Source organism: Mustela erminea, chromosome 10 (assembly GCF_009829155.1).
Source record: "Mustela erminea isolate mMusErm1 chromosome 10, mMusErm1.Pri, whole genome shotgun sequence".
NCBI lineage: Eukaryota > Metazoa > Chordata > Mammalia > Carnivora > Mustelidae > Mustela > Mustela erminea.
Genome location: NC_045623.1, coordinates 57,424,761 through 57,437,044, shown reverse-complemented (window position 1 = coordinate 57,437,044; position 12,284 = coordinate 57,424,761). Strand labels below are relative to the sequence as shown.

The window sequence follows — 12,284 nt, the reverse complement described above, 5'->3', positions numbered from 1 at the left end:
CTCTGGTGTCTTGTGCTTATGGTAGACCCTCGTGGGATGTTACGACCTTTATCCTTTCAAGCCGAAGCTCCCATCTTGGGTCCCACCCTCCAGCCTTCCACCTCCAGCCGTTTGCCACACTGACACTAACCACACTATCTGGCATCCCCTTGTTTTAGGAATAAAATCTACTCCCCATACTATTTTTATTATAATTTTGAGGCCACAGATTTTTTTAAGATTATCTTTAAAGTTTTCGGGGATCACGAAAGCATGATTTTCATTGACACATTCTGTAGATTTCCTGGAATTTAGTGACTCATTTGAAATTGTGCAGTCCCGGGGCTGCCTGGACATCTCTCTGCAGGGTAGAGATAATGGGTCTTAAGCAGCAAGGAGCCACATAGCTGCACTGCCCTCTGGTTTCTTTCCAGCCGCACCCAACTCCTCACCCCGGGGAGCCCCCAATAGACACATCAGTTGGAGTGCATCTTGTGGATAAGGTGCCCACGCCTTTGTAGCAAATGAAGCAGAAATAATCTGTGCTTAAAAAACAAAACAAAACAAAAAATTGTAGACCATGGGCCCAGGTTCCCAACTCATTTCCTCTTTACTTTTTTAACTACATCATCTTCCAGCCCACCACCAGCTGCGAAAATAAAAATGCTTTCTCCCCTATTTAAGGATGATTTTGCGCTTCAGAATGATTTTCTGGGGGTGAAGGAAACTTGACCAACGTGACCAGCAGATGTTTTAAGTGATGGATGGAACTGAGGAAAAGCCTGACTTCCTTAGCCCAGCTTTGGGAATCCTGTGCTCAGCTTCTCCCCCTAGCGACTGTTTCAGGTATCACACAGTTAGAGCCAACTCACCAGCTAAATGTCTGTGCTCTGTTTTTAGAGATGAGTATGAAGAAGATGGATTCTGTCAGCCATACAGAGGGATTGCATGTGCAAGATTTATTGGCAACCGCACTGTCTATATGGAGTCTTTGCACATGCAAGGGGAAATAGAAAATCAGATCACAGGTAGGTAACACCAGTGAAATTGTATTGATACCTTACATAACCCTTTTTCTCCCCACACGTTTTCTTGAGTTCCTCTCTCGACAAAGGATTGGGCTAGGCATAGGGGTTAGGAGCAGGATCACAGAGAAACAGGAGATATGATCTCTGTGTTCTGGAAGGAACACTAGAATACTTTATGGAAGATTGTTGCTCGTAGAGGAAAAGGGTGCTCTGAAAACTCACATTCATTCAGACACTTGATAAAGATTATTAGTGTTTTGGGCACACCAGGAACTGGACAGGGCACCGGGGATATGCCAATCTGATGAATAAGCCAGCTTACGTCTCTGCCCTCATTGAGCTTACTGTTCGGAGACAACATCGCCTAGACTGAAAGTCATGTAAACTCTAAATCAATTAAGAGTCTAGAATTCTGGACACCATTACTATGACTTTAAGGTAAACTCTAATTCTTCATGAAAAATCTCTCTCTTCATTGGTGAAGAGTGATAAGGCAAGATGATCATAAGTCTTCTTTCTCTAGCCTTCTCTGTTTTACCCTTCATTTTTCTGAATCAGAAGTATCTTTTTAGTGGAAATCTAATAATGATGCACTTTCTAGCACACATGAGCAAAGCAGTGTGTAGGCTACCTTGTACGATTTTGCACACCTGGTTCTGGTGGTTATAACAGCCTTGTGTTTCTTCCATTAGTGTAGTTGTGCACCATTTCCATATACCCTTGCAAGCCATTAAAATTGCCCTTATGGGATTCTAATAAGGTCGCCAGGCTTAGCAAATAAAAGCACAGGACACCCAGTTACTTCTGGATTTCAAGTAAACAAGATTATTTTTTAGTATAAGTATGTTCCAAATGTTTACCTGAAATTCAAATTTAACCAAGTGCCTTGTAGGTTATGGTAACTTTAGGATTGAACAAACCTGAGGCAGGCACACAGAACAGCAAGGAGTCGAGAAACTATGTCCCATGGGGACTATGAAGGAACTAAAAGGAGCCCCAGGGAGCTGTTTAATCTGGAGAAGCAACTAGAGAAAGCTGGAGTTGTCACTTGCTAAAGAACTTTCAGGAGGCGGAACTGTGCAGTGAGCAGAGGACAGAAGCAGGACAGATGAGGAGAGGCTGTGGAAGGCACATTACAACCTCATATAAGAACATTTTAATATATTTTTACTAAGTATTCACAAAAATAAATGGGAGCTCTGAAGTAAATGTTTCATCCCCATGTATAATAATCCTCTCCGACATTTTCAATGGACATCTGTTTACTGGAAAATACTATCATTAAAGAAAGCCGCTTAATTTTGTTTAACCCGGCATTTCCCAACCGTGTTTGGCTCTGGAACCCTAGTTTCTCAAACACTGTGAATATTCTACAGAATGAATAATCTGAGGAACACCCACTGAGAAACAGAGTACCAAACCCTGCCAGACTATCTTGTGAGGTACAAGCTCCTTGTCAATGTAAAGGGAGACAGGTACTCTTTCTGTACATAGATGTCAAGCTGAAGAGGTCAGGCTAAATGACCACTAATACACACCCCAGAATGACTGAGTTGAGCTTTTCAAGAACTTCCAAGAGAATTGCCTCATTTTCAGAAGATGAAGTAGAAGTATCAAAGGCACAAAGAAATTAAACAAGTTACCCAGAGTCATCCACCTCAGAGGTAAGACGCAGAACTAAATCCTGGGATCAGGCTTTTCCACCGCAGACAGCGAGTTCTGCCCTGCAGCTGTCGAATGTTTTAGAAGCTTCATAAAACTCATAAAAAGAACCGGATGAAACACAAAGTTCTGTTGCTTTGTAGTAAAAATGAAAAATATATTGTGCTTTAACCTAATTAATTCTTTTTATTAGGAAATGGTACATATGTAACCTAATCCTGTTTTTTTAACTTTGTAGTCAAAAGGATTTTTTTTCAAGCCAGTGAAAGTAAGCCGCTTGGACATCTGAACTGAATCTCCTCTTGGCCTTGTCTGTTTGAGTGCGGTGGATTCCTTCCCGTGTGTGTTTATATCTGATATCTGTTGACTAGATAACCGGCTGCGATAAACCCTGGCCCCTGGGAGTTAATAACTGTGTTTGTTTTCCAGCTGCCTTCACCATGATCGGCACCTCCAGCCACTTATCTGATAAGTGCTCTCAGTTCGCCATTCCTTCCCTGTGCCACTACGCCTTCCCGTACTGCGATGAGACGGCATCCATTCCGAAGCCCCGGGACTTGTGTCGGGATGAATGTGAAATCCTGGAAAACGTCCTGTGTCAAACAGAGTACATTTTTGCAAGATCCAACCCCATGATCCTGATGAGGCTGAAACTGCCAAACTGTGAAGATCTCCCCCAGCCCGAGAGCCCGGAGGCCGCAAACTGCATCCGGATTGGAATTCCCATGGCGGATCCTATCAATAAAAGTAGGTGGTAACTCCTGGCCTTCCATGCTGCCTGGGGGCCTGCAACCCCAGGGCACAGTGAGAAGTGGACCTTCTTGGCGGGCAGATTACCTTCCGAGGGGCTGAATACTATATGGGAGATGGAGCACTCAGTGAGTGGGTTAGATGTGGTCCCTGGCCTCAAGATGCTTCATGAAGATGGTCATGTTTAAATATGGCTGCTGGTTCTTCAGTGACTTAAATAGAATTGCCATACGACCCATCAATGCCGCACCTGGGGGTACACTCACAAGAATTTGAAAAAGGTGTTCACACAAAAACTTGTATGCCAGTGTTTACGACAGGTCTATTCACAATGGCTGAAAGGTGAAAACAACACAAGTGTCTGTTAGCGGATAAATGGATAAACAAATTGTAGTATATCTATATAATGAAATAAGACTCACCCATTAAAAAGGAATAAAATCCTGAAACTTGAAAGGATTATGATAGCAAAAGAAGCCAGACATCATTGTATGATTCTGTTTCTGTGAAACATCCAGAATAGACAAATCTATAGAGACAGAAAGCAGGTTAGTGGTTGCCAGGAATGGGGTGGGGGGCTTGGGGAGTGACTGCTGAATGAGTATAGGATTTCCTTGGGGATGATACAGGTGTTCTGGAATGAGACCTGTGTCCTGGAATGGTGAAGGTTGCACAATATTTTCGATGTTCTAAATAACTCTAATGGCAAATTTTATGGTATGTATATTGTACCACGATTTAAAATACATATACATGGGGCTTGTCTCTATCCACTGTTATCTCACCTCTGTTCCTCTATAACTGCCCTTTCCCCTAGAATTAAACTCATTGGCAGTTTTTTTGAGTTTCCTTTTGTAATTTAATATTATGCTATTAGTTAAATGAATTAATGCATCTAAAATGCTGAGAACTACGCTTAGCACGTAATAATAGCAATATCTTCATTATTACCATTATTTTATCATTACCCCTCTATATTTTCATTTATTTCAACTCAGCAGATTTTTGCCATGCTTCCAGGAAATAGCCTTGTGGTCCCCTGGGAAGAGGACTTGCTTCTCGAGAGGAGCCAGTTCATCAGCACAGAGTGGCCCTAACTCTTATTAGAAACCCATACGCACTGCTCTTAGCAAACATTTTCTGGGAACTAGATTCTTTATCCCATGATTCATGTCTAAAGACATCAAGCAAAAATGGAAAGAAGAGTTCAGCTTGAACCTTTCCTGAACCATTCACTAGGAAATTACTCCTGTGCCCCCCTGGGCCCTGCCCCCAGTTCTGACTTTTTTTGTGTTCAATATTAAAAATACTTGTGGAGGACTGGTTTTATTCCTGACCCGAAGCTTTAAATCCTCCCAGGAATGTAACTGCAAGGCAGGACCGCTGTCCCAGCCCAGCAAGCAAGGAGACTGCCCGCCTGGCCCCCGACCAGCAGGGAAGCCTTAGCCCATGAGGTTAATTGCAAGCCTTTCCAGAAACTTCTGGCTGGAAGCTTCAGCAACTGCTGGTTCTTTCTCACAGTCTGGGCCTTTCTCTTCTGCTTTCTCAGATCACAAGTGCTATAACAGCACAGGTGTGGACTATCGGGGAACAGTCAGTGTGACCAAATCAGGACGCCAGTGCCAGCCGTGGAATTCCCAGTACCCGCACACACACACCTTTACTGCCCTCCGTTTCCCGGAGCTGAATGGGGGCCATTCCTACTGCCGCAATCCAGGGAATCAGAAGGAGGCTCCTTGGTGCTTCACCTTGGATGAAAATTTCAAGTCTGACCTGTGCGACATCCCAGCCTGTGGTAAACGCCTTTAACGTATTCAGTGACCTTTAAAAGACCTCTCTCGTCCCCCAGCGATTAGCAGAGATGATAAGGGGGCCAAGGAGAGTGGTGGTGGTTGTTAGATCTCAAACTATGTTTCTAAGGCGCCTAAACCTTGCCCTGTCTATGTCAAACAACTTTTAGGGTACCAGCTCACATTCTCGGGGAGCAAACTGCTTGCTTCCCACAGCCATTGCAGTTAGTGGGTGAAATAGGCACAAGGAAACCAGCTCATCACAATCAGCCATGTAGAAAAAGACATTACCCTCCAGGGTCCATGTCCATGTGCACCCATTTTCGCATAACAGGTATTATGGGCAGAAGCCAAATGAGAACTGTTTTTCTGTTGTCCTTGAGAACACCCACGAGGGAGGATGAGTCCACGGGTGTTAATCAGCCACTCTGAGTAACACATTACTCCAGGCAACGTGTAGAGAAACTCTGTCCTTTGTATCTTCTTCTCGTGTCGCAGAAGTGTGGGAAGAAAATTAAATTCTTGAGTCAGTTTGTTCCATTTCCTGGAAAAGTGTTTGGCGGGGTAGGAGAAAGAGAAGGAAAATTAGAGTGAAACCTGGAGTTGGAACTATCTAGGAACTGAATCTTCTTCCTGGTCCTAGTTCATTTTTTTTTTTTTTTTAATTATATTTGACAGACAGAGATCACAAGTAGGCAGAGAGGCAGGCAGAGAGAGGAAGGGAAACGGGCTCCCTGCTGAGCAGAGAACCCGATGTGATGCGGGGCTCAATCCCATGACCCTGGTATCATGACCTGAGCTGTAGGCAGAGGCTTTAACCCACTGAGCCATCCAGGCGCCCCTCCTGGTCCTAGTTCTTATAGATGAGGTCTGCTGGGTTCTCCCGGCTCAGAGTCCAGTGTCACTGCAGGAAAAGCAATAGCAGGAAAATGGACGTAATCATAACATCCTATTGGGAGAATAAATGAGTTGTTTAAAAAAAAAAAAATCTGTATGATGTCTGGAAGGTGGTAAATGCTTAACAAATAATAGTCAGTATATAAGGAGGCATCTACTATTGGTATGTAGTCAACGTAGAGGAATGTTTGCTCTCAGTTTAGCAAATATTGTTTGAGAGCCCACTGTGGAGCAGGGGGTTTGAAAGAGAAATACAACGTGATTCACATTACAATCACAGTGCAGGGTGTGTGATGCAAGAGAAGTTAGCACGAATGTTATGGAACAGAGGAAGCGAAAACATACTAAAGAGGAACATAGGAAGAAGCAATAAAAATGTTGAAAAGAAACCTTAGTGATGAAAATGTGGGAAACTATTATTCTATGATTTCATTCTTATGCGTTACCTGTTACTATATTGTCTTCTCTTGCAAAATGGATTTTATGGGTGGTTAAACATGCCAAGTTTGAGAAAGAGGTGACCAAACTCTTTTGTGTTGCTTGGCTTTAAAATGCCTTCATATGCAGCATAAAGAACAAATTATGAAGCAAAACTCTTCCAGAACCACCATTGGAAACTTCAAAGCAAATTATCCCGTATTTTTTAAACGGTGTGTCCTTAATTATTCATGACTTTCCCACATGCTATATTCAACATTCATAGGAACGCATAAAAATAAATGTAGATTTATAATCATTTTCTTGGCTGTCCACCCCTTCTCCTAAACCAAGTGAGGTACAAAGATCTGTAAGAGAGTCAAGGATAAAAAGCATCACGAACTGAGCACCTTCCACGTGTCAGACGTGGTACTCGGGGTTTTCATAGGCTTTTATAGTTGACTTTACACTGTGATGGGTATTACTAATCCTGTGCTGTTGGTGTTACACCCAGCTTCTAAATAGCCTATCTGTCTGAGTCTAATCTCATCTTCCCGCTACTTTACCATGCTATCTCAGAATACTGATGTGTGTCCTTAAAGAGACCAGATGAATTATTTTAGGGAAGAAACACATTGTTCGCTCCTCTCTGGATACATGCAGTTGTCCTTTGGGTGTCTTCTTACCCCTAATTTCCAACCAATACCCAGCAGAAGTAGGGAAGTAATTTGCTCATAAACTGGAAGATCTGTTGATAAGCTGATTCAAGCTTTATTGTAATTCCTTTAGTTTAGTCAGGACTCTAAATTACACCTAAAATGTATGGTTTTCATTTTAGTGACCTTCCTGAAGTCATCAGACCAAGTACACACTCTGAGGGATGAAAGAAATCCTTAAACAGTCTTTCGGACTGTGGACAGAGAGAGAAAGACCGCCTACATCTCACAAAACACTTACCATGTGCCCATACAAAACTCCATGCTTACATACTCATGTGCATTTAAAACTCATATCCACGCTGTGGGGTGGGTGTTAAAGTCCACTGAGGTTCAGAAGGGCTAAAGGATGGGTCTGCATCACACAAAGGATGAGATTGGAGCTTGAACCCTCCTCTGTCCACAAATAGCTGTGACCAAACTCAAAGCTCACAGCTCTTTTCCCAGACCTGCTGCTATCTCCCGTTTAAAGATTTTTCTTTTTTTTCAGAAATAGATAAAAGAATGACAATAGCCTGCACCTCTGGATTCTAGGATCTAGATTTCTCATAGTATGCTTTGACATCAAAATACTTTCCCTTGCTGATGAGGAAATCCCCCTTCGTATGACTCTGTATTATCGTAGTGTTAATCAGTACAGTGATGTTAGAAGCCCTGAAACTTTCTTTCTGAATATCAATCCACAGAAGACAACTTAACATTCTGACCACTGGTAAGTTCTCGTCGTGTGAGAGATAAATTTAGACGAATACTCAATCTAGAGATGACAAGGCAGTTTCCGGCACTTAGAATAATAATTTTTATCAAAAAGAGCATTTGCATTTCACGTTGAAAGGAAACAGTTCCTCTGGAATTCTTCAAGCCAAGCCACAAGTACATCCATTAAAGGCACAGGGAATCCTTGACGTTGATCAAGGAGCAGCTGCTGGGAGGGGAAGTATTAAGGAAGAAGGCAGGTTGCCATCAGCTGTTGGGCAACAGGGGATGTTGCTGGGCAAGTCTTCTCAGAATTGCCCCTCGATAGACCACCTCCAGCAACTTAGTCATAATAGCATCCTACTTTTCAAACACTTCCTGCAAGCATTTGATTTCCTTTCTCTCTTCATTCTTAGAAAAATTCTGAAAGAGAAAGTAGGAATTTCCCACCCTCTTTTACCATATGAGAAAACCAAGGCCCAGGAAGTGGTAGGACTTACCCAAGATCACAAATCAGTTAACAGAAACCAGTTCTCCTCTCTCTAGGACCACTCACTGCTCTTTGTTCTATAGCAATGCTTCCCAAATGACAGAAGATTTGTCTCCCAGGGAGCATTTGGCAGTGTCTCAAGATATTTTGGTCATCACTCCTGGGAAGGGGGGGTTGTGTGTTATTTCTGGCATCTGGGGGTCGAGTCCAGAGGTGCTGCTAAACAAGCTAGATGCACAGATGGACCCATACAAAGAATTATCCAGCCCAAAATGTCAACAATGCCAGGGTGTAGGAACCCTGAGACTGGATAGGAATTATCCCATTTAAACTATAGAAAAACAATAACATTAAACAGCAATTGCCATTTATTGAGTGGTTACAGTGAGTCAAAGACCATACTAAAAGGTATTTTTTATGCATTATGTCATTTATAATAGTTTTCTAGCCCTGTGAGTTGGGTTTTATTCTACCCAAGAAGAGAAAACTGAGACTCAGACTAAGTAACTTGTCCAATGCCACATGGTTAGTAAGAATTAAACTAGGATTCCAACCTATAGCCAGTAGTTGTGTGTCAGATAGATAGATAGATAGATAGATAGATAAATATTGAGAGTAACATTTTATCCTACAGTGAGCTGAAAGCTTGTGGGGCATATTTAAAATGAGTGCTTTTCCTTCTCCCTCGCAAATGCGATGGAGTCTCACGGGAATGTTCTTGCATTCTTTAGTTAAGTCAGAATTAAGGAGATTTCAAAATCTCCATGTGGTTTCTCATTTTCCTACTGATAACTTTTGTTTTCGTTTCAACTAAGTAAGGCTAAAAGAAGTATAGGCCTAATTAAATGCAGAATGTGAGCCTTTGTTGTACTTTCTAGAATAAAGGCATTTGGGAATGGCCTGCCACAGACCGTTTTATCTGCAAACTTTCACTCTAAGACAGAACATAAAGTTAAACACAACCAAATATGTCTGCTGTGAACTCTGGGAATTGGCTCCGCCAGGACTCTCTGCTTGTGCCAGGTAATGCTTGGAGGAGGGGAAAGAACCAAAGATAGTTTGGGCAAGACCTGACCTGTCCCTGACCTCTCCCTGTCTTTTCCAGTCCCTGTCTTTTTCCTTCTTATCCGAGGCATCTAACAATCAGAATGGTTAGTTACTTATTTAGTTATTCACAGAAACTCAGTATGTGTTGAGTTTCTACTATGCCTCAGACTTTGTGGATAGGGTAGATGAAAGCCTGCCTTCATGTAGCTTACAATCTGGTGAGACAGTCAGTTGGAATAAATATGAATCATATTAAGGACTGTTTTATAGCTCCCAACGTTTCTGTGCGCTGTCATGCACTTGGCATTGTCTTAATGGCTGCTGTCTATTCTGTAACACCAGCATCTGGCCTCTGACTTAGTTGATGCTAATAAAATGTGTTGAATGAATGAATCCTCATAATAACTGCAGGATAAAGGAATCTTCTCCATTTTACTGATGGAGAACTGGAGGCCATGTTGTTTTTCGTAAAGCCAACATTAAAACCAGGTCCATAGGACTACAGGTCCAGTCTTCTGTCTACTGTAGCACAACTGCCTCAAGAACAAATTCTAGATGATTCGGAGGAATAAACATTCCTTTCTCATTTTCCTCTTTCCTTTGATCATTAGGGACTCTCTAGATCGTTGGGATGCTGTCCATTGATTTTCTTGTTCGCAGCTCCACACATGCAGGGCTCCTAGCCATCTACTCTGAGAGATTCTAGTTGCTCGCCTCAGCCTCAGCCCCAGTGAGGACTAGCTCCCCCAGCAGCTCCGTGCAAGGCTCACGGCGTCTACCCGTTTCCCGTTAAATCCAGTTCTCCTCCCTTCCCGGCAGCCCCAGGTCCCCAGCCCTCAGAGTTGGCCATTTTCCCTGAGAGCCTGCCTGCAAACCTTCATTCACTATGCCTTTACCTCTAGTCACTGTGGCCACCTTCCAAGCCAAATACTGTGGGTTGGGTGGAAACTACGTCGAAAAAGAAACATTTGCCTATGTTCTTTCCAACTGGCACCTAGACACACCTCCCAGGTTCACAGTTTCACTGTAGCCCTTATCATTGCTTTTCGACACAGCCCTGAGGCAGAACTGTGGAAAATGCCAGTTTCTCTGGGAGCAGTTTTTGCAGGATCTGACCATTTTACTTCGGCTGTATTCTACCAGGTGACCTCTTTTTTCTCTCTCCCCCACTCACTGAGGTGCCCCATTTGTTCCTCTCTTGGCTTGTATAGGGAGGTGGAATCTTGATTGTATTAGTGCTTTCATAGTCAAACCTTGGCCCTTTATTTTACTCTAGATTAAGTCCAGAGGCCACATTTCTTTCGCCAGCCGGCCTGGCATGCCCAAGAGATCTCAATAAAGGGTCTCTCCCTCTACCAAAGAGCTAGAACTTCTAAGCAGTGCTATGGTTTTGACTCCTCAACCAACTTCTCCACTGAGCGCCCACCGATAAGAAAAGTGGGGGTCATTTGGCTCCAAGGGCACTTTTCGTACCTGGCCTATTACTTTCGTATTTCCTTTTAAGTCCTCGGCTTGCAACAGTTTGCCAAAGGGCACAGCGCCCAGTTCTGTGCCTGAATAGCCCTGACTTGTCCCATAACCTTACAAACACCCGCCCTGGGTTCTGCTTTGTCACAAACCATTTTCTACAATGTGGTGGTTTACAGTTCGGGGCAAGGCAGATGTTTTCCAGATTGCGAACACTAGAGTTTTTAACTCACTCTGTCAGCAGCCTTCTCCCATATTTCATAGAAGACCTGTTGTAAGGCAATTTGTCTTTCAGCCATTTCTTCAAACCAAAATTGAACATTACAGTGAACTGGATGGTGGGGAGGGGGAACGGAGGGAGGAATAGAGCACAGCTTTGTACAGTTTGAAGTTTTCCGGAAGAGTTATTTTTATGCTACAGAGATTTTCAAGATGTACTTTATTCTCCAGTCTCTATATATTTTCGACAAAGTAAAGAACAATAGTTACCCAAAACTTATAACAAAGTCATGTTCCATAAACATTTTTAACCATAAAATAATTTTTTCCTCAAAGATTTTTTTATCATTCTCAAAATATATTGAGTCACTTATCCAGGGTGTCAGCTGCTGTAGCAACAAGCTTTGGGAAGCTCTTAACTATTTGGGCGGACAGGGACACCACACTGTGCCAATGGGAAGGGCTCCTTAACACTTTAACCCTTTGGTGACAGAATTCTCATGTAACACTGCAATAACCTCTTTGCTATTGGCTTCCTGGCAGCCACGGTTCTGGCAGGAAACAAAAGGCACAAATAAACACACCATGGAGAATTTTGTAGAGAGACTGTTCATGAAGGTATTGGCAGAGTTAGGGGAAACCAACAAGGTGAAGAACCCACAGCTAGCAGAAGTAGGAGGCATTGCCATCCTAGGCTTGAAGGGTCAAAGGAATGATTAGTTACCTTACCTTGTGGAGCAGAGATGAGAATGAAAAGAGGTCCATCCAAAGGCTGTGGCCTTTGGTAGAGAGGGGTAGTCAGTCCTCTGCAACTCAGCAAGGCGGAAGCCTGGGAACTAACATGGCAACCATACTCTTCTTGCTCTGGGCAGTTCTTCTTGTCCTGCCAATGTCTCCCATTGGCTGAACCTAACTGGAAGCCAGAGATCAAGTGTGCTCATTGATACTGTCCATACAAGTCAGCCTCAGCATAGACCTGAGTAGAAAAGGCTGATACTGGATCTTAAGACACATAGGGAAGATATTCATCTCTAGCTTTAAATCACTTGCTTCACAAGAGAGTCAAAAGGACAATAGGAGCCTAAATAAGGTATATCAACTCAGTTTATAAAATCAGAGAACTTTG

The 12,284-nt window shown here is 42.9% G+C and overlaps 1 protein-coding gene across 4 annotated transcripts in view; it reads left to right on the top strand.

Annotated features, from left to right (window-relative positions):
- Positions 1 to 12,284, top strand: part of ROR1 (receptor tyrosine kinase like orphan receptor 1) — a 409,050-nt gene that overhangs the window by 367,579 nt on the left and 29,187 nt on the right. For all 4 annotated transcript variants that reach the window (XM_032303565.1, XM_032303568.1, XM_032303567.1 and 1 more), the window contains exons 5-7: positions 880 to 1,007; positions 3,099 to 3,416; positions 4,969 to 5,214. In XM_032303565.1, the coding sequence (XP_032159456.1) occupies positions 880 to 1,007; positions 3,099 to 3,416; positions 4,969 to 5,214 (692 nt within the window). The remainder of the gene's footprint in view (positions 1 to 879; positions 1,008 to 3,098; positions 3,417 to 4,968; positions 5,215 to 12,284) is intronic.